This window comes from Grus americana, chromosome 3 (genome assembly GCF_028858705.1).
Source record: "Grus americana isolate bGruAme1 chromosome 3, bGruAme1.mat, whole genome shotgun sequence".
Taxonomy (NCBI): Eukaryota; Metazoa; Chordata; class Aves; order Gruiformes; family Gruidae; genus Grus; species Grus americana.
In genome coordinates this window covers 22,186,352-22,209,099 of record NC_072854.1, presented here as the reverse complement: position 1 = coordinate 22,209,099, position 22,748 = coordinate 22,186,352, and the positions used below count along the sequence as shown (strand labels likewise).

General features: G+C 44.3%; 1 protein-coding gene across 7 annotated transcripts in view; it reads right to left on the bottom strand.

Annotated features, from left to right (window-relative positions):
- Nucleotides 1-21,716, bottom strand: part of FAM110C (family with sequence similarity 110 member C) — a 37,360-nt gene extending 15,644 nt beyond the window's left edge. For 2 of the 7 annotated variants that reach the window (XR_008576191.1, XR_008576195.1), the window contains exons 1-3: nucleotides 7,296-9,045; nucleotides 3,745-4,061; nucleotides 235-393 (exon numbers count right to left, since the gene is read on the bottom strand). Coding sequence is in view for 1 of the 7 variants with exons in the window: in XM_054818880.1 (XP_054674855.1) it covers nucleotides 7,336-8,442 (1,107 nt within the window). In the remaining 6 variants the exon portion in view is untranslated. Of the gene's footprint in view, nucleotides 1-139; nucleotides 4,062-7,295; nucleotides 9,046-9,121; nucleotides 9,231-21,699 lie in introns of those variants that run through there. The other 5 variants (XR_008576190.1, XR_008576192.1, XR_008576194.1 and 2 more) reach the window with 4 other exon arrangements.
- Between the last annotated feature and the right edge of the window lie 1,032 nt (nucleotides 21,717-22,748).

Sequence of the window (22,748 nt, the reverse complement as noted above, 5' to 3'; positions counted from 1 at the left end):
AAAGCACTGTGCTTTCTGATGTTCACAGTCTAATACCAGTCTCACTCACAGAGAAATTAATTCCCCAATGGGATTCTAGCTTTAAAATAATAGTACCCTAATGGAGACATCAAAATAAAAATATACTTTTTAAAAAAAATTAACTTTCAGAGTGGGATTTTTATTTATATACATTCAGTAGTACACAAGTTCTTTCACAGGAATATAAACATAGCAACTTAGAAACATCCATACCAGATCTGAGCAGTACTCCATTTCAAAAGACTCAAAAGCAGATGCGAGAAACTTCACAGGAGGCAATGACAGGACAGCCTGCTCCCAGGAGAAAGTTTCTGCTTATTCCCCATCGATGTAATGTTCAGCTGATTTCACAAAACATGAAGGCCTATATCCCTTAGGAAAGTAATATGCATATTATAGAACAATCTGTTTTTCTTTATAAGATTTCTGTACAGTAATATTTACAACATATTGCAAGGATTACAGTCTCTATCTGATGCCTTTATTGCAAATACTTGCTTGGAGGCCGTAAAAACAGACTTTGTACCTTTCACAGCCACGGACATTGCCCTTTGCCACAGCGTTGGAGCACCTTGAAACACTTGGGTGTAAATAGCAGTTACCACTGCACGCTTGCACTCCATTTGACTATTTTAGTTTACATAGTTCTAGTAAAAAAAACAAAAACAAACCTCATTCAATTTATGACTTATCTTTGCCCTCAGCCCCAGTTTTAGGGTTCCTAACTGGAAACCCAACTCTGTTGCTAAAACTTCTGTTCATACCACAATGGTCTCTCAGTTTATCACTAAAGCTGGAAAATCCCACCCCTTCCAAAGCATGTATTTTATACTGAAATAGTAAAAAACAAACCAAAACAAAAAACTTGATTTTTTTTTTTTTTTAAAAGATAGGTAGGGACTAACATTAGCCAGTTTTATCGTTTTGAGGGATGTGATGGAAAGATCCAGCAGAAGGAACGAAAAATCTTTACATGTAACAGTATCAGGAGGTGAGTGAAGGCCAGAGCTCCCTCTTTTTGGAAAAAGCAACAAATTACCCATTCCCAAGATGTGTGGAGAAAGAAGGATTGTCATCTACTGTCCTTCCTGGCAAACTGGGAAAAGTAGATCATTAGCTTACCCGGAAGGTATTATTACATAAAGGGAATCTATAGCTTATCAGAGGAAGAACTTAGACAGATCCACATCATCTCCCAAGGAAATGACACCTTAGAGAAGTTGGGGTTCCTATCAGAGTTTGAGCAAAGCCAGGGAAATTTTGCCACCCATCCACTTGGAAAGTCACCACAACCCTGTTAAATCATTCATATAGATAAAAAGGGGGATTAAAAAAATATTGAGAATGGGGCCAGTTCTGATTTCACTAACCTCTGCCATAAAATCTTCATTGATTTTGAGTACTTTCAAGCAAATTAAACATATTCCTTCCTACCATTGAAAACTGATAGCCAATGCGTCTTTCATCTTAACTTTTGAGAGCTGCTCAACTAAAAAACAAAACCAAGCAGAAGTTTGAAAATGAAACCAAAAATTTCCTTGGAACAAACCAAAATAATTCTCTTCTGCTGTGGCAGGGCACTGATTTGTAATGCAAAAGATTTTTCCTGCATTCCGAGCTGTCTACAGTCATCCATATTTTCAAAGAAAAGTAGTCCTTAGCTCTGACAAATTCATATAAATATTTATGTGGTACAGCACCTTGCAAAGCGAGCATGAAAAAAACAGATACAGCAGGTTGTGCTCCTGGCTAATAAACCTAGACTATATCCCTTAAAAACCAGCACCTTAAGTGCATAAATCTTATATTAGCAGCATCTTGCATTGGAGTTTCTGAGAATCATCCTTTAATAATAATAATGTAACAAATACACATGGAAATTTCATTATTTAACGAGACCATCCCCATGTACTAGCTTCCCTCTAAGTTTGCAGAAGCTCACTCATGCAAACTATTTAGTTTTTCCCTAAGTGTAAAGCAGGTTCAACAATTATTTTATCTGGAATTGTTATCTACCTATCTTGACAACTTCAGACATGTAGACCTTAATACATAACACTAGAAAATGAAGACAAATGCCGTGCATTCTCAAACCGTTGCTGTAATTGAGAACTAACCACCCAGGGACTGACAAGCACATTTAAAACGTATGGAAAAGCAACTCGGATGATCTTGCTGTGAATTTAACTGATGTCAACTCAACTGCTTGATGAGCACTTCAAGGGCAACTCTTTCAGGGTGTGTTTGTGTAGGTTAAAAATAGGAAACCGTTCCTCCTACCACCAATGTTTTATTGAATGGTCGCCGCTCACCCTTTCCGCTCCTCCAGATGTATTTACCGAGAGGAGCAAACACTCAAGAAACACAGCTCAAGTGCTCACCCGAGCTCTGCAGTCGCCCGGCTGTGCCAGCAGCTGTTTTGGGCCAGGAGAGGCAGCGGGGCTAGCTGCTGCGGTGCAGGCAGGAGGAACGCGAGGAACGAAGGGTGGTGTTTCTGCACTCCTCACACTGCAGGTCTGGTGGCCAGATAAGCCGGACACCACATTCGTGGTAACACAAAGTAAACTTTTAACCTCTGCAGGACCCTCGGGTCGAGTCACCGTTATGCCAGCGGGGCAGCTCTCACAGATGGGCATGGGTGCGACTGAAAGGGGAACTGGCTTTGGCTTTGATTGAGGGCTTCTGACATTTTTTTTGCAAGGGGGGGTTTGCAATGTCCACAAAGAAATGCTTTGGTGTAGGACATTTTCTAGCAAGCGATGACAGATCAGGGTAAATGTTTGAGGCACAGCCAGCAAATTCCATGAGTTATTGTAGAGGCCCCATTCACTACACTGATCATCTAAAGTACTTTTTATCAGCTTTTAAAACACATTTAGCTCGGCTAGTCCAAATGAAGCATTTTATTGATGATATTGAGTAAGGTGCTGCCCACAATGGGTGTCTCACCCCATCAGGATATTTACCTGGCACGGCTGTGCCCTAACATGCCTTCTTGCCTTGCAGCGCAGGGATGCTGTCCTGCACACCCCAAGCACAGCCCCACTCCAGACCCACGCCAGGGAAGCGTGGCTTTACATGGCCCGTGATAGAGTTTCCTAATGTCATTCTGTAAGCCCACTGCTCACTCACAGTGCATAAAATTAAAGGTGTTAAACCACAAGCTGCCAAACCTTGCAATGTTTGTCAGAGTTGGAGACATATTGCAAACAAAGCGGAGGAACATAAGTACAATGTGAATTGTACCATTCTACAGCAAGGCAGTAGCAATACAAAACCACCCCTCATTTTGGACTACTTGTTTTTTGGAACCATGCTCTTGAAAATATTTTGGGCAGAGTTTTAAAGGCTATTCCTCCCCACTGGCTGAGCAAGCTGTGTGACAGAGCAAACTAGATGGATACAAGGTACTCCAATTTGGCTTGAATACTCTCAGAGAAAGAGAGGCTTGGCAGGGATTTAGCTTACAACATATTTGCCAAGTATCCTAGATAAAGCTGCCACAGTTAGTCCTCACCAGCCAAGCAAATAACATCCAATGATGTGAGGACGAGCCCTGGTCAAACATCCCTGGTAAGACAGAGCCTTTGAACATCCGGGCGGAGCCTGTCTGCCTGCAAGGAAATGCCTGACCCAGAGGTCATTGCCACTTCATTCCCATTTTCTCCCCCCATCCCTGTCGACAAATTCATTGCTGGAAAGAGACGGGTGCACAACACAGACCTTCTGTCACAGCCCGGAAGGGCATCCTGGGGCGATGAGCTGATGCTGAATATTATCGTGGATGGCAGCTGCTGCCACACTTCCCTTTTCCAGGAGTTTTGTTTCCTGCTGCCTCGCTGGGGCACAGTTCACAGTCTCCACTTGTCATCGCACTCTTGGACACCCCCGTGCTTGTAACAAGAGTGAGGCTGCCCGGAGACGGGGGTGAGGGTAGGAGGCAATAATAAAGTACTAAACTTGGACAAAGTAGTCATGAGCCAGATGAGGGAAGAGTTTCTTCCTGTGTCTGGTTTTGTTCAACTTCCAAGTCAAGGATTCTGAAGAAAGAGGAAAAAAAAAAAAGTGTCATTTATTATTTATCACATCAGACAACCATAAGGTGATATTCTAAAGCTTTTCTTCAGCTGCTTATGGCTATTGCCAACATAGTAAATTCCCCTCCCAGGAGATCTCCACTTGAATAATGAACATCCATTTAAGAATGGTGCTGAAACTGAAGGCTGAATAACCTTGATTCAACCCGGGAAAGAGGATGCAGAGTGAGCCCCCTTCTTGGAGTCAAGCAAGATTGACAGTGAGAGGAGCTGAACCGCAGAGGTGAATCCAGGCAACGTTCCACCGCCAAGCAGCAATGCCCATCTCGCTGAGGACCTCCGTTTTCTAAAGCTCACAACCCAAGCTCAGACTCTGCAATCATCACTCTGATGAAACGCGTTAAGGAACCTGATCCTTCAAATAGCTGTTTTATTTACATGATGCCCCACTAGGTCCCGGAGAGCTCATGAAAAATTAAAAGGAGAACATGAAATATGAATGGGATGATCACCGGCCCATAAAAGCCCTGCAGTTCTTGAAAGGTGTTTTACTCATAACGAATGCTGGATTTTAGAAAACAGGTTTCTGCCTCTTTTTCCAAAGAAGGTGCAACAATTCTCAAGCCTCTGTGTAAAATTAAGAGCCTTCAAGGATGTGCCTGGGAGCACATCTGTACTCCCCACAGCTCCCCTGTGCAGCACAGGAGCCCACTGCCCATTAAAAACCAGTAATCAAACTAAACAAGGCCAAATACGTGGATATAGTGAAAACATTGAGATATCTAACTTGATGCTGCATTGTCAAAGAAAGTGTAGGACTGAAAGAAAAGATGCACATTTGGGTATAAGGAAACACCAATATCCAAACTACAGGACTCATCTTGCAATCACATGGTGATAACCACTCTCAGCTTAAATTCTGCCCGGTAAATGTAGTATTTAACTTATGGCAGCTCTTGATGACTCTTGTCCTTTATTCTGGGTGCCGTGTACTAGTATTGTTAGCTGACCTTTCTAAACTTTCTGTTTGTGTGGTCTAAATGGGGAGTACATTTTCAGTTTTCAGAAATGAGCCTGGAAGCAATCATAGCCCTACTGCTGAGGTCTATCAGCTGAGAGTCAGCCCTAGTACTTCTAATATTAGGTTTATAATATGGACCCTATGGATCAGCATTTCCTATGCTGTCAAAAATTTTGGTGCCAAAGGGAATTGCTGCCAGTGTAACGCACTCCCTTGTTCCGGGTATTAAAATTACTGCAGAATGACCATATATTTGAATAAACTTGCTGTTTACTTCATGGAGGTCTTTTCACCACCCTGTTAGGCTATGGGCTGTGAACTGTCATTTTGTCTCAGATGTTCAAAAAAAAAAGAGCTATTGACCAAGCCCATGTGAGGGTACAGCAGCTCAGCCCCTCGAAAAGAGCTTCCCCCCTCCTGCCCTTGCTTTGTCCTGGTGAAGCACCTCCTGCCCTTCGCCTCTGCAGACCGCATGCTCCCTGGGGTGGTCACCAGCATCTCCTGTCTCAGCTGCGACACTGGACACGCTTAGCACCATGCAAATGGATGGGGAAAGGGCCAACTGCTCCCTCCTGAGCTGGCTCCACAGTGACAGCCACGGTTCTGGCCCTGGACCCTACCCCCAACAAGGGCATTCAGGAGCAAACAGACTTTTATTTTGTTTTCCTTCATGGAAATATGGTGGATTTTGTTACATGGCTCCTGCTCGTGATGAAATCTGCCTCCCATCCTGTGCGCTTAGCAAGGTCGGCAGCTGCAACAAGCTTCACAAACCACCATCTGCATCATTTTGTTTTGTGTATCATCTCCCTTGCCTTTTATCACAGAAGGATGAGCAAAGAGAAATGATTAGCTCAGGGGAGCCCCTTCTTCTCTCTAAGGTAATTTGGGAAAGGATCTGTCACATAACAACACTTCTTTAAGTTGTCAGCCAGATACCTGACAACTGTTCTTATCTACATGGGTGTTTGTGTGAAAATGGCTCGCTCTCTCCCCCTTCCTCCTCCCTCAACGTGCAGCAAGAAAACAGGCTTGTAAGAAAAATTAAAATTTTAAAAGTGATCCAAATTTCACATATTTAAAACCAATTTCAAGTAAGTAAATGGATTTTCGCATTATATAGATTAAAGGAATCAGGAATGATAGCCCCACATCTATGTAGGAAAGAGGCACAACGTTCATAAGGCCCGCACTCTCTATCAACAGCTGCATCTACGCTATATGATGTTTTTCTCACGCACCAATTACAAACTGCCAGAAAATATACACATAATCCTCCATATCAAGATCTGCTCATGCAATTTTTAAATACCACACTGTAAGCTGCAGTACTTATCCTAAGGGCTTCATGTATTGCAAGGAGAAAAAAATGTTATCTACTAGATCATCAATACCAAAGGCCTCACAAATAGAGTTCTTTTCAGAAGATCAGATGCAAAATAAATACAGGTTTTATTAAAACCAGGATATTGGCTTTTACTAGGACTAAATTTGTTCTGCTTCTGTCTGTGAAGTAATTGATTTCCAAGCCTAGATGCCACACATTTGTATTAATTACTCTTAGTTTAGAACAGTGAAATACTTTTATGGTTCCAACAGAAAGCTGGGGATGGAAATAAGATTGCTGGCAAGAGCACTGACTCGGCTTTGCTTTCCTGATATTTGGGGGTGCCAAGCAAAAGGGGAATGGTGGGAGACTGAAAGAGAGAAAGGAAGGGGAAGCTGTAGCACTATAGCATAAATACAGTGTACACCTAATTAGTAATAGTTTCAGCAGTATAGTATAAATACAGTGTACTCCTAATTAGTAATAGTTTCAGTTCAGTCTGTTATTTAAGCAACTGTAATTCAGAGTTGAATACTTTTCTAAGATTTTTTTTTCCCCTAGCATTTAATATAGCATAAGTTAGAAAAAACAAGCTATTTACAAATCTGCAAAGGACAGACATCCCTCATACACACTGGCTTTTTAATTTCATGTGGGAGGTCTGATCTAAATCTGGCAAGCTTTACGCATTTATTTGTTTGTATTTTGTGGTTTTTTGTAACTACACAGATTTCTGCTTTGTGAAAAGGCCATACTGGAACACGTAGTATACAAAATACATTTTCCTTCTGCCCTTTGTGAAAAGACTAAAATAAACTAAGAAAAGTCAACCGCTCGCTAAAGAGGAAAGAGAAACATATATATCAACGGGGTGAGGCTTTGCACACACCTTGAGTTCACCAGGCTGCAATGCATGCGGAAAGAAGCCATCATGACAGTTCCTGGATCACCTTGTTATTCTCCTTGGCTTTCTTACACGTGTACAGCCATTTGATTATCCGAGCGTTGCGCTCGATCACGGAGGTGCTGCTCGGGACCTGCTCTGTGAGCTCATCCTCCAGCAGCCCCTCGTCCCCGCTGTGCCTCGTGAAGTCGCTCTCGGACGTTGCCACGCTGATGCTGCGGATCTTGAAGGAGACGTTGTCGGACACGATGGAAAAGTTCTCTCTCCCGAGATCCTCGATGACCTCCTGCTCCAGGCCACAGTACTTGAAAAATGTATCAAACTCGGAGAAGGACTTGGAGTAGCGAGAGCTGATGTCCGACTGGGAGCGATGGAGACCTCTCCTCTTCACCTCCTTGACCTCCTCGACCTCCTCAGGAGGTATATGCAGTTTTGCAGGTCTCTCATGCTCTTTTGTACACACCCCTGGGGCTTCGGTGCTCACAGTGACAGTTTGCTCCGCTCCGTGGTTGCTCGGCTCATGGTCACTGTGTTTTGCTGAGAGATGCTCTTTGCTCTCAGTGGCTGCGGTGTCCTCCATGACTCTGGGCATCTCAGGGGAAGCCAACTGCTTCTCCTTTACAGACCCTTGGAAGATCCTCCTCATCAAACTCCCCCGTGAGCTGTCCTGGCTTTGACCTCTCCCAAGCTCGCATTTCTGGCGGTAAATCACCAGGGAATCCGGCCGCATCTGCCTTTTGGGGGTGCTGCGCCTGGCTATGGGGGAGCCGTGCTGCAGGGGGGCACGGCAGGAGTACACCGCCTTCGCCAGCTCCAGGGGCTTCGTGCCCATCCCTCTGCCAAAGTCCCTGCTGATTTTTTTGCTCTCCACCGAACAGGTCTCGCTGCTGCTCTCTGAGGCTGAGCTAAACACGATGACGGGTTGCTGCTTGGTGCTGATTACCTGCTGGCTTTTGACGTATTTGGCCTTATCGGCTGCCAGCCTCTCCACGGCACTTTTCCTGCCCGGGTTGCCTGCCTCCATCTGCCTGCGGAGGTACTCGGGCCCCTTGTTGAGGAGTCGCAGGGTGAGGGAGGAGTGGAGGTCGGAGATGGCGTGCATTCTCACGGCCCGGCAGAGTTCAGTTGGCATAGCAATGTCAGGGACGCGGATCCCGCTGCCAGTCCTGGGAGGGAAGGAAAAAAAAAATAATAAAGAGGGAAAAAAAAAGAAAAAAAGTAAAAAAAAAAAAGAAAAAAACCCAAAAAGGTAGCGATAAGCCGGGCGCTGGAGGCGGCAGCTGCGCCCCTCCGAGGGCCGAGCTCCCCCGCCCGCGGTCGCTGCCGCCGTCGGGGCGCCGCGTGTGCGTGCAGCCTGCCGCCTGTGCGCGCGCCTCCCGCCCCGCCGCCGCCGCCCCGCGCACCCGCCCGCGGCTGCGCCGGCCCCGCCGTCCGGGGACAGCCAATCCCGCCGCCGCGCGCCGGGCCCGTCACGGCAGGCAGCGCGCGGCCCGCCGCCCGGCCGGGCCCCGGAGCCGCGTGGGGCAGGCACCGCCGCCGGCGGGCAGCCGCCCGGGTGGGGCAGCGGCTCGGCCAGCGCTGGCAGCAGCCGCCTCCCGCCGGCACCGGGGGGGCACCGCACCGGCCCCGGGGTACTCCGAGCGTTCCCTTCCCTCTAAAGCATCTCCTCCCGGGCCGCCTCCCGGGGACAGGGCGCTGATCCGGCAGACCACAGCGCATCTTTCCCCGCGGGGCCACCCAGCACCTCCCACCCGTCCCTCAGCAGCCTTGACAGGACACAGTGCCCCGCGGGTTTAAGTACCCGGACGTACCGGGTGCTGTGCTAAAAGATTTCTGCCGTTGTCATTTCTGGGAAAGGAAGTGACTCAGGCGTGCAGCGCACAGCGGCGGGGCACGGCGCGGGGCACAGCGGGCAGGCAGCACCCACGGTGCCTTCCAGGTGCTGCCCGCAGCCTCCCACCCTTCCCGGGGCATCGGCAACACCAGGAAGGCGTTTGTTCATGACGCACAGTTGTGCTGGGGAGGTGCCTGTGGAAAGTAGTGGAATGGCGTAAATCTGAATTGCATGTTATAAATCTTTGCCCTTCAGAAACACGGGGCAGACTTCCAAAGGGGCAGAATTCCCATCTGGGGTGGGCAATTCTGAGCAGGCGGGACAGAGCCACTGGCTGTAATTTAAATGCCTGAAAATTAAACAGAGGCAATCACCTGAGGCAGTCTGAGTGTCCTACTTTTCCTCATGTGATCTCATGTGATACGCACCTCCCTTGCGGTCACTAACAACTGAATTATAAGTAACTTTTTTCCTTATATTGAAAACAAAAGCCAGTTTATATTCACAAGGTTTTTCATAGATAGTTTTCTGGAGGTTTTTGTTGGTTTGTTGTTTTTTTTTTTCTCCTAAATTTGTCTGTTACTTCAGTGGGATTATACTGCTAGAATGCATTTGTGGTGATTGACTTGTACTTGATCTTTACAATCGCTAAATTGTGACAAACATGTTTACAAAGGGAGAGGTGGGCTAGGGGCCTTCCTGTCCTCGTTACAAAGGTTCAGGGTACACCACTTTGCCACCGGGAACAATTTGCTCATAGCTGTGTGGCTGGAGAAAAATCATACTAGGCATTGTTAGCAGCAAGAAAGTGTAGGTCAAATGTTGGGTATGCATCTCTCTGCACCCCCTGGGAGCAGACGGCGGGGGCCTGGGCACCTCTGGTGCATGGAGCTGCTTTATTTTCGGGTGGGAAAACAACAGCTTTTGTGCTTATACCCCCTGCCAAGAGTGGGGCTACCCAGACTGAGCCCTGATATGATTGCTGCACCCAGACACTGTGTCATCACCAAGGGTCAAGCCACGTGTGTGGCACCAACGTTATCCTCCTTCAGGCATAAGAGGGTACAAAGTACTGAAGTATGACCTGAGCAGCTGGGTGTTCAGTGGAGCTGCACTCCTCTGGGCACATGCCTGACTTTTGTGGGGATATTTCCACAGTTTCCGTGTGCTGTCAGAACCATGCTATGGTTCATAGAATCACAGAATGGTTTGGGTTGGAAGGGACCTTTAAAGGTCACCTAGTCCAATGCCCCCTGCAATGAGCAGGGACTTCTACAACTAGATCAGGTTGCTCAGAGCCCCGTCCAGCCTGACAATGAATGTTTCCAGGGATGAGGCATCTACCACCTCTCTGAGCAACCTGTTCCAGTGCTTTATCACCCTCATCATAAAAAATGTTCTTCCTTATATCTAGTCTGAATCTATCCTCTTTTAGTTTAAAACCATTGGGTTTTAATGTCCTTGAGTTATTGCCCGAGGGACCATGGAAGACATGATCCAGCTTCCCGAACACATTGCAGGGCCCTATATGCTCATTTTTCAGCGTTATGAGCATGGAGTGATTTCGTCTTTGCCCTCAATGCAAAGCAGAGTCTCCAGTCCTGCTGAAAGCGTTGGCCACATTTTAGCCTCCCACCCTGGCCAAGCCCAGCAGACTTGGGTGAGAGGTTCTCACTGTGACAAGGGAAGGGTTAAGGGCAACCCTGGGGTAGGAGTTTGGGCTAGCTTTTCAGTGAAGACCTGCTTAGAAAAACACAGAACAGAAATATTGTCTTGCCAACATGGTTTTACAGTTGGTTTTCCCCTTAATTTTACATCTTCTGTTCCTACACACGTAGATCTGAACTCCAGCAGCCCCTTAACACATACTTCTGCCTGTTTGCAGTGAGGATCCCAGATGAGATGCTTGCCTGAATCAGGACTGAAACTTGTGACATGCTTGGAAGTAGAGTGAAATTCTGGTGGATATGTAGAATGGGCATATTTGGGGGGAAAGAACTGCTTTTCTTCTACAGATGTACAAGTAGAGCTAGTTCACATAACAGCTTACCTAAAAATTAATGTCCTCAAAAACTGAGAGATAGTAATAAAAGTATAAGTACCGTTAATAACCAGGGAGCCCTTCCCTGTTAAAGCAGCTCATAGACAGATGGTTAAAAGTGTAATTAATATCGTTACATATTTAAACGCTTCATGGAAGGCTGGGCTTACAGAGAATGCTAATTTCTTCCAACAATGAATCTTAACAATAAGCCAATAGATGTGATGAATTTAGTAATGAGATTAAGGTTTCATTCTCTTCCCCATGTTGACAAATTTGTCTTATTTTTTTCCTTCAAATTTTTCCTTCAAGTTCTATGACACTGTATAATGTAAAAACATGTATTCACATTCCTCCATGCATTTTAATTTGTGTGTGTTCCAATTTCTTGTACCTTCTATCTCTGAGCTTTAAGAACTTACAAAAAATGCTCAGATGTGATTTGTTTGCATTCATTTGAAATAATGAGAAGAATGAATATACATAAGTATCAGTAAGAGTGGTCTTACTAAGCAACTCCAATTAGTTTCTTTATCAAAGCTGTTTATTCACTCCTTGCCACATGCAAAAGCCACTAGCAAGAGCAGATGTTATGTAGTTTTGTCACCAGACAATAGGTTTATGTTTAGAGTTGATATACAAAACTAATTGAAAAATATTGATTGTTTTGGATGGAAAAAAAAATTTTAAATATAAAAAAAAAAAAAACATTTTCCTTTCACTTAAAATTTCCTAGGTTTTGAAGGCATGCCTGAAAGACAAACCTGGACACTTTTGATGAAACATTTTTCATTTTCAACCAATTTCCTCCCCCTCTCACTGACAAAAGAAAATGTGAGTTTTGATTTTTCACAAAGTGCATGTCACAAGAAATTTCTCATAAAAAAATCACAGCATCTCTGTTCAGCTGACTTTCTTGACATGTGAGTTACTTCTCCCGGCAAATCCTGGGTGATGTCAAAGACATTTAAAGTGGGAGAAGAGTATTTCCAGGGTCAGAAAACATTGTGAGCAACAAAATTTTTCAACTTTGTCTCACTTTTGATAAGGTACATTAATATAGCAGCTGCCCAGTTATGTTATATTTTAAATATATTTAGGTCATATATTTAAGAACTTAAATACATTGAAGTTTAAAATATGTTTATGTTATTTGAAATATTTATATTTATATATCTTGGAATTAGCTCTTAGATTTATGGATATGCTCATACAATGTTCAAAGAAGAGAGAGCCATTGCATTTCTTCTTTCTGGAAAGCAGAGTGAAATATAGGGTATTATAAGAGCCCCAAGCAAACCAGCTTTACCCCTGGCCCAGGCCTGGCTTGCAGGCAATAAAATGGAAATAAAAATGGTCAGAGCAGCACCCATCCCTCAGCCTGTCAGCTGGCATCAGTGTCTGCCTGGCATCGATGCATTAGGCAAAGGTAAGAGCAGCAAATCCGGCACACACTACGCCTTATCTAACACCATGAGTTTTCCCACGGAAGTGGAGTTTTGCAAAACACCTCCGAGTCAGCTGGCATTTAAAGTTATCGCTAAATACAAAGCAGCTGATTTTTATGTGGGGTAAGACAAACCACTCCTCACTCTGTATTAATGAGAGATGTGTCCAGGGCACAGTTTCCTGCTGCTGGAGACTAGAAAGCCAGTAAATGACAGCTGCTGCAACATGACTGCAGGTAAAAAGTATAATGTATGAAAAGCCGAGGTCATTGCTGTCTACTGCTCCCACCCCGTTGCCCATGTCAGTGACACTCCTTTGATTTATAGTGGTCAAAGGGCAAAAATGGAGCAGTAGCAGTGGGAGGTAAATGGCAAGGAGGAGAGGAGAGGAGAGGAGAGGAGAGGAGAGGAGAGGAGAGGAGAGGAGAGGAGAGGAGAGGAGAGGAGAGGAGAGGAGAGGAGAGGAGAGGAGAGGAGAGGAGAGGAGAGGAGAGGAGAGGAGAGGAGAGGAGAGGAGAGGAGAGGGAGCTCAAGCCCCCACAGAAATGGGATGCTTCCATTTTGGAGGCCCCCAACACAGCTGTGTCCTGGGACTGAGGTCTCTCCTCCATAGCAGCTCTGGGTGCTGAGCTCAGGTGTTGCCTGAAAATCAGGAGCAGCCCGGATCAGAGGGTGGTTCACTCCCGCTGTGACATGCTGAGTGGTGCCACTGGGTGTCCCGTTTGCTGCATTCCGGCAATGTAAAGCAACCGCAAAGTGGAAATGAAAAGTTTCAAACCAGCTGTCTCCAGCGGGGAAATTTCAGGGCCTTCGACCTGAAATCAATGAGGGTCATGATTTACCCTCAGGTTCATACAATGGAAGATATATGCATGCCTGCACATCTTCAGGAAGAATTTTAAGACTCAGGGCTTGAGCACTGTACAGCAAAGCTTTTGGTAAAAGCAGACCCCCATCACTTCTGTGTCCTCTTTTAGCCTCTTCCACCACTGCCAGATTGCTTAGCATCCTTTCCCACCCCCATAATTTGGGTTGTTTGCTTCATTAAACAACTTAGCATCTTAGTCAGAAAACATCTTCCTCCTAAAATCAATCCAGCTTGTTCACAATTGTCATTATTGGCCTTTATTTTTTAGTAGAATTATTTTGGAAACCCCATATGCACAACTTTCCAGGTTGAAGAACCATCAGCCATCATGGGTCTCAACAGAACTGTGTAATTTACATCACAGTGATTCATGTCAACGTATGGGGAGCCTTATTAGAACAAAGAGCAGAAGAAAAGGAGCAGAATAACACAATGAGAGCAAGAGAGGGAGGACAAATGCAACACGCATTGCACCAGATGGTGCCAATGAGGAAGGCGCAAGCCATGGCACGCTCCCTTCCCCTCTTGTGCCCTTTTGTTCCCGCAGTACACCTGAGCTCCACTAACACAGTACATCTGAGCCTATACTAGCTCCTTTTTTCATACACCTCTGACATGCCTCACACATGTAAAAATAAAAAATCCAACCCAAGTTTGGTACCTAACATATTTAAGTGTGTGTTAAAATGTCGAGATTGGTTATTTTGATTTAAAAAGATTGATCTATTTAACTTCTTGTCTGAGACATCAAATTAATTGAAAAATGTATAAAAGGATGGGGAAGAGCCAGAGTTTTCACAGCAAAATACAGCTACAATGCTGCAGAGGAAATAAATTAATTAAATCCCAGAACAACTCTGCTTGATCCAGAAAGGGATCCTTTGAATTTTGAATTTAAATCCTTTATGGATTATACATGTTACATGTATGTACATGTGTTAAAATAAACTTTGCACTCAGTAAAAGGTTCTTTGTTTTGCTTCTGTTGTGTGTAAGTTGGATAAATGTTGCCAGAGTCTTCCCCCGTAACCACAATCACAGCTTGCAGTTGTGAAGCTGCATCCCTTGGTGGTTGCAAACCCCTTTACAAACCAGCCAAGCTCAAACACAGTCACTTCACCTGACACAGGGGTGGGTCAGGGCGCTTCTTTAGGTACTTTATGCATTTATAGGCGGCATTACTTCAATCCCTCTCACTCATCAGCATATTTATCAGTTTTCCTCTGGGGAAGTACTGTCAGCCTAGTCTTGTATATGGCTAGCTTTGGTCATGGAAAAGCTCTTTCACCTAATCTAAATCTAAACCCTATAAAGGGTTTAAAGCTGTACAGATCCCTGCTGGTTTAGGGAATTTCCAGCATCTGTGCATCACTGGGATCCTCAAAACTCTCTCTGCTGTCTCCTTGACTTGAGGGTGCCTAAAACAATCAGTGCTGCTGCGATGCCACAGCATTACATATCTGCCCATGGGCACAAACACCACCATACATCTACTGTGGTCAAGAAGCTGAGAGACTTAGCGCTTGCTTACGGTCCATGAATTCCTCTGCTTATTCTCACAGATGGGCTATCTCAGACTGCTCATGCCAGGTGAGGAAGCATATGAAAGGTCGCTGATTACTCGACTTCTGACAGAGCCTTTTGTCTATTATATATAATTGATATCCTGCTAGTTGGGGTACTCACCTGGCAAGTGCGTGAGGCCATTTTTCCCTCCCAGATTTGGATCAAAGGTTTGAAATCAGATTTCTTGCTTCCCAACACAGTAGTTGTAATGTGGGTGCTGTAGTTCATTGTTACTCAGATTCTGCTGCTGAAGATGGTGTTATTTTACTTGACTAATTAGAAATTTAGTGAAGATAGTAGGCAGAAGGTATTAATTCTATAACCTAGGGTCTGTGCACCGAGGGAGTGCAGGATACCCTGTGAATTTTTAGTTACCTTTGCAAAGTGGAAGGATTTAAACAGGGAAGGTTGAAAAAGTCTCACCTTCAATGCTGGTCAAGGTGTTCTCTGGAGATGTGGGTTCAAATCACAATATGATACCTAAAAACATCAACTCCTCTACCCTGTAGGCTGTTATAATCTCTCCCATTCCCGTGATATAGACTCAAATTTAGAAATGAAACAACAGGATAATGTTCATATTTGAAAATCCTAGTGATACACAGGAACTGAACTACCTTCAGTTCAGTCTTCAGACATTTGAACGTCCTACCAGCTTATGCAGATATTGCCTCACTCCGACACTGATTGCTAGAAATCCCGTTCCCTATTTATCTTATTAATTTTCTATAGAATATATTAATTGTTTCATAGCAAGTGGTGATTCACTAAGCCCAAAATGTTTATATTAAGGCAAAAATTTTGACACATTTTCCTTGAGAGTGGTCATGGGAGTCTTGGCACTGCAGCATTTCCCACCACAGCTGAGCATAGGTCTGCTTCCTTGTTCTGGTAGGAGAGACCCATACAAGACCAGAGTGATCTCAGAGATGGCAGCAGACATGCTCTGCACTTTCAGTACCTGTTAAGCTCCAGCAGTGTGCTTTGAGCTGGGCAGCTTCTCAAAATCTGGCTGGCTGCAAGGAAGATGGCAACACACAAAAAATGACAGCTCATCATAGGGTTCCTTTTAAATATGACTGAATAAATTTGTCCAACACTATCATGGACACAGCTCCTAATGTTTAAAGAAATGCATCTGTCAATCAAACACCAAAACACTGCAGATATCACCTGCAGTGGACAGTGCCAGAACTTGTAACATATGGACATGTGCAGCATACAAAGCCCGTCATCTTCTGTCTAAGGTTTTAATAATGAATTGGATGAGATCATGATTGCTTCCTTCCTAAGGATTTCTTATGTCTATGAAATACTCCGTCTGAAGATATAGCCAGCAGTCGCTCAACCTTCCTTATCAGTGGTTGCAAACTATAGCCTCTTGCCTTATATAATCAATGAAGAACTGACTGAAGTCAACATTTTATGTGTAATTCCTATGTATTAATTTAGATCTGGAAGAGATCTCGCATGGTCTCTGTAGTAGAGTTACTGGCGAGTGAAGTCTGCACGTTACCTTTCCACAGAAGGAACCAGTGCTCCGCACTGCTGAGATGCCTGGCGGTTTTCTATGATTTTGAGGATCTTAAAGTCTTTCCCATATCCCTTAGCATGTGGGTCTGCAGTTCAGTTCTTGATGGGCATGTGATAGTTAGAGGAGACTGCTGGAGCACAGGCTATCTAAGGGCTCCAAAGGGTGATTGCTTTTTACTGTTGTAGGCACAAGTAATAGGCAAATCTAGGAAAATCAATAAATGTGCTTATATGTGTTACTGCAGCTTGTTTGCTTCCCCCTTCTAGGTATTTTCAGGTTTCCTTCAGTTCTCTGATGCAAGGGCTCCTTTTGGAGTTTAGATGGGAAAATGAACTAATTTATCAAGACAGTTCCCCTGCCAAGGACAAACCTTTACATTCAACGGTCATCAATCACCATATCTCTGAAGGTGTGGTGGTTTGTCCTGTCACTTTCTAAAGGGCTTTTTTTTCCGTTTCAGACATAAAAGGCAGATATCTTCCAAGCTTAAAAGGGAGCCTGCAGCCTGCTCTGTGTGTATGTCAGAGGGGATATATAGGCTATGTTTCCTTTGCCTAACTCTGGGAGTTAGCACAGGCTATTGGCTATTCCCAGCAATCTTGTTTGGCTAACAAGAGAGTTAAATAGTGTAGATGTGATCAAATCACATCTGTTTTAGTCTTGGGGCCAGAGAATAAGTCTGAGCCCGTAGATGCCACTCTGAGTTCTCATTATAAATTTAATTCATTGGCCGTTTGACCTCCTCTAGATATTCACTGTAACATGCAACAGTTTTATACACATACTAATTCTGATTTTGACTGAGTCTGATAATTTTCAGCTTTGGTTTAGGGAGATGAATAAGCTTCTCTTCTACTACAGAGTTGTGCTTTAACTAAGCTTGGGAACATCTGTGTTGTAATTAGGTTCTCTGACACTGTTGTTTACATTGTGAAATCAGGCCATGTGCAACAAAACTCATGAATGCCCTGCCCTTTGCATTTCAGAGTCCTTTTAAATGCACCCCAACATCACCTGAGCCCTGCATAACAACAGAAGAGTGGTCCTAATACTTTTGGGATGACCTGACTACAAATTCTTGATTTGCTGGAATTTATCTTAAAAGTGATAACAGAAATCTTCTAATCTGATTGACTCTGAAGATTAAATAACATCTTGGATAATGAGAGTAAAATGGCTTAGCTGTTCTGTATAATTATATCAATTCCAAAGCTATACAAAACAAATAAACATAAGACCCAGTATTCAAGCCTCGTTAGGTTTATGTTGCAACAGCTACATTAAACAAAATTACAGATTCAGTCAGATCTTATCATGCTGGTGTTGCAGCAACTGCTCTGGACAGGATCACACAGTTATTCATACTGCAGGGCTTTTCTGGGAACCAATGGTCCAGATTTCTTCAACAAACAGCTCCACCTCTGCCCTGCAAACATTAACTCAGGTACTTGCAAGATGTTCAACCCCAGCTTAAGCTGAGATGTGTCCACTTCTGGCTGCTGGACTGCACGGATTCCCACGCCACTCCTGTTTCCTTCCCCAAGAAAGAGGATTGAATGAGCAGAAAAGAGCTGGAAGCATTGGAGATTTTAATAATTTATCCCATGTGACTATTCAATGTCCAGCCAGGAATTTACCTGTCAGCAAATATTCTTCCACCTATTTCTTGTTTTCCATCTTTGCAAGTACAGCTGGTACAAGAGTCTTATTTATGGCATCGTCTCTATAAACCAACCTATAGGTTTAAGACTTTCTGATATATATTTTATAGAAAAAAATAAAAAGGGGAAAAATCCCCATTTTCTAAAGTAGATGCTCAAGGCTTTTTGGGTTTTACTGGAGTCTGAGTTGCATGGTGGTGAGCTAAACCAAGGCATGAGCTGTGACCTGATGGGTATGAGGGGACCAGGGAGGGAAGGTGAGCACTCGCCCCCTTGTTCCCATACCGGCTCCGCTCTGGGGGCCTCCAGCCACCCTTCTCCAGGACAGGCAAGTCCCCTGGGCACTGCTCGGAGAGATTTCACCCCTGGAGCCCTTCCGGAGGGCTGCATGGACAGGGCTGCCCCAGGTCTGGCTCCTTCTGCCCTCTGTCTCCTGCACCTATACCCTTAGGCAGGTGTCATGGGGTCTCCAGCGTGGGTAGTTCACCCTGTGGACCAAGTACAACCCTCACTTTTCAGATGTTTTGGACTAAATGACCCCTGTCCTGCTCACACAGATGGTGATTATGTCTCAGAAGTAGCACGGGAGTCTGGAGCAGAGGGGCATGGGGTGCGTGTAGATTGCCTGTAGGTGTAGCGTGGGTACGGGTGCTCCTCCTTTCACTCACCAGTGCCCCTCTCATCTTGGGCACAGGGGTCAGCCCCAGGACCTGAGGGATTTGACAGTGTAGATGTAGCCCACGAGCATGCTTCGGCTTGGGGAGTAATGGAGTTGGCACAGATCATAAGATCACAGGGAAATTCAAGTTGGAAGCGACCTCAGGAGGTCTCTAGTCCAACCTCCTGCTCCAAACAGGGTCAGCTGTGAGACCAGAGCAGGTTATGGCCTAGAAATAAAAATAGTATTGCGAGGAAGGATTATATAAAGACCAATCAGATTTTGCAGAACAAGAAGAACAAGGCAAAAAAAAAAATTAATAGCTGAGAATTTTATATTCTTGAACATCTATTTAATTTCCATTTTTACCATGATCCATTTGTTTAATTTTTCTATATAGATTTTAGGCTTCTAGTTTTTGTATTAAATTGATCTGTAAATTGCCTAGAACATCTTTAGGCATAAAATAAAGAAATTATAGCAATATTATAATCAACCAACATACAAAGAAATGTGATATGCTATTTGTTTACAGTCTAAAGTAGTTATTTGTCCTCACTGAAAGTTAGCGTTCACTGGAGAGAAAAATGACCTCAGTTTATTGTTCTTTGGCTTTGAATAGAAAGTCAGTACCAGCTAAACTTAGAAGGAGAACTGTAATGTAGGCCTAATAGAACTCATTTCTTGTTATTAAAAGTTAAAGAGTAACTGCAGATAGTAATTACAAAATGACTTTAAATTTCTCCTTAGAAAATGGCCTCCGTTACCACATTTGCTAATCCCCCCAAAAAGCCTCACCCCCCCAACAAAACAATTTTAAAAATGTTTTAATGATTAAACTGTATTTTTTTCTTTTCACATCACAAGAAACTGTTTAATTACTCCATTGACCTGTTCAGGATCTGTGTCCAACATCTTACAAAAGTGAAGAAAATAAGGATTAATACACTAACTCAAGTCATGCAGTATGTTGTAGAAAAAAGGTTAGCTGAAATCCTTAATCCTTTTGTGTAAGACTGGTACTAAGTAATAATTGAACAGGTAGTTCTCATTATTAGCATTCTGGATTACCAGGAAAAAAATATTTCCCAAACTCCATAATCATTAAGTTTTTTAATCCGGGGGTTTGCGCACCGTGTGTGTGGTTCTCCCGATGACCCCAGTTACGGAGCAAATTTGATCCTTCCAATTTTGTAGCAGTGAGCATCCTGCCCACACTGAACTAAAGCACTTTCCCAAAAGGGGAAGACGGTGTGCAAACAGACATTGACATGCCTGGTCGTGCCAAATTTGAGTCTCCTGTTGAATCTCCTGATGTCTCTGCGCACCGTGGGCATTCAGCACCTTGCACGGTCGGCCCGGATGCATGGGGAGGAGGAGATGGGGTGGCATGCGGACTAGCACCATCTCTTTTCCTGAGCTAAATCCCCCTGGGGCTGGAAGAGCAAAGTCCAACCATTGCAGACATTTTGCTGAATGGGGGCATCAATCCCGGGGGGAGGAGCGTGACCCTGAGGAGGGAAGAGCCTGTGTGTGCCCCCTCTGGGGCCCCTGCAAATCCAGCACCAGCTCTGGCTTCGTGTGCTTCCTTGTGGTGCTTGGAACTGCCCTTGATCTGATTTCAGCAGAGCCAACATTTGCGGAACCATTTGTGAATCACTTGACGCTTGCACAGACTTGTTGAGAACACCAAAGTCATCTGCCAGACCACAATGTTCCCAGCTTTTCTTTTTTCCCTTCCTTCTTGAGCTTGCTGCTTCAGCCAACTTAAATTATACGAACATAGCAGGGGTGAAGAGATGGACTATAGATGGTGAAAAATTACAGTGTGTCCTCCTCATAGCTTTTCATGCAAAAATGAAGACTTTCTGTGGGATGTATCATTGAATGCTGTTAAGTTATAAACAGCTCCAGTCCCCACTGGCTTCAGTCAGAGATAAGGACATGCAGCACCAGGCAAGTTTGTTTGCTCAGAGATAGGATCACTCAAGAAATAAAAATAACTTGCACCCTGCCAAGCTAGCCAAAGACGTCAGTGCTCATTGAACCTTTACAAAGGCTTTTGGAAGGAGATGAATACTCTGAAGAGCTTAATTTATCACTTAACTAATTATAATGTTTTATTTTAAAAGTATTTTAAGCTAAATTAATTATTAAAATATAATTTAATCTTTATTTAACATTTTTAGAGGCTTAAAAGTACTGTAGACAAAGTATGCACACTGATTTACTATTGTCTTACTTGAGATGTTTTTATTTTGAAAATATTATCTAGGCATTTCTAATGCTGAATAAGTAAATGGATATGACATATCAAAGAGTTGGGTTGCATCTCTGAGCTTTAATGTCAATACTCTGCCTTTTACGGGTTTTTTTACTATTCTTTGAAAAGGCTGAGATTATACATTGGTCACTAAGTTGCCCTAATATGTTTTAAAGGATTTTAGAGCTTGAAAAGGGGTGATCAGCAAGGATGTCAGCTGGAAAAATCAAGTTTCAATTCTGAACTGCTGCACAGAGCGTGGAAAAAAAAAAAGAAGACACAAAATCTCTCCTTTTCCAAGTAAAATAGATAATAGGCAATGTTTTTAATGAACACTTAAATAATTTTACACATAATTTGAAGTGGTGACACTTCCAAATCCTTCTGCTAGCACGCTTCTTATCTAGCGTGGGTCTCGTGTTTCTAATCGGTATGTATAAATACGGCATTAATGAAACTCACCCCTTGGGGGAGGGCAGCGCCCCAAGGCTGTGATCCACAGCAGTCCCCCCTCACCTTCCAAACGGGGCTTACAACCCATCAAAGCCAGCGCTGGCCTCTGCAGTGAAAAATGCATTTTCTTCCACATGAATATGAATTTTCCTTCCCTTCCATTTGAAACTGGGCTGCTCCTTTCCATGAAATATTCCTGTTCTGCCTGACGCCGAGGGTCTAATCGGCAGCCCTGGCATACGCTGCACAGGTTTGAAGCCTGGCTCGTGACCGCTGTTTGCACAGCACCGAGTTCTTTGTGGCTCAACGTGAGAAATGATGGCAATGCCTGTGGAAAAGGGGGCTGCGTTCGCTCGCACGACAGCAGCAAGGTTTTGCTTTCTTTGCCAGCAAGACATTGCTGTTCATCCCCGGTTTAGCACTGTGTGGCTTGAGGTAGGGAGTATTAGATTATTGGCAAAGTCATTGGACTAAAGCTTTGTGCTGAGAAGGGCTGAAATGCATTCACTGACATACATGGTTGGTATTTTATTTTATCTCAGTCAGAGTACATAAGTCCTGCTGTCCATCTTTCCCCCTCCCTTCTCCCTCCCAGCTCTCCCCCTCCGTTTTCACCCTCCCTCTCTTCACACCGTTGCTCCCTCGCTGCTGTCTCTGGCCAAGCCTCCAGCAGCCAGCAGGGGAAGCGGCCCCCCTCATCACACTTGTGCTAATTGGGGCCTGATGAGAGGCATTTGCTTTCCTCTCTGTGCTTACGGCTCCCCAGCTGGGGCCCTGGCTTGCTCTCCCCTTTCCGTGTCTCTGGGCTGTTCCAGGAGGAGAGCAGATGCTCCCCCGTGGAGAACAGCTGGCTGCTATCACTGCCATGTCATGGACCGGCTTGTGCTCCGTGCCACCCGGCCAGGACACTTGGAGTCCTCCACCAGGATCCTGCTCTGCGGGGGGAGTCTCAGGCTGCAGCAGAAATCATCCTTTTTCTCTCTCAGAACAAAAATAACCAGTTGTGTTCTGGTCGCAGTGTTTAAAACAGGAACCCTCCAAGAACAGATAGTATCTATATTGAAAAATACACGCAGAGCAGTGCAAAGATCACTGAGAAAATAGCTTTTTCA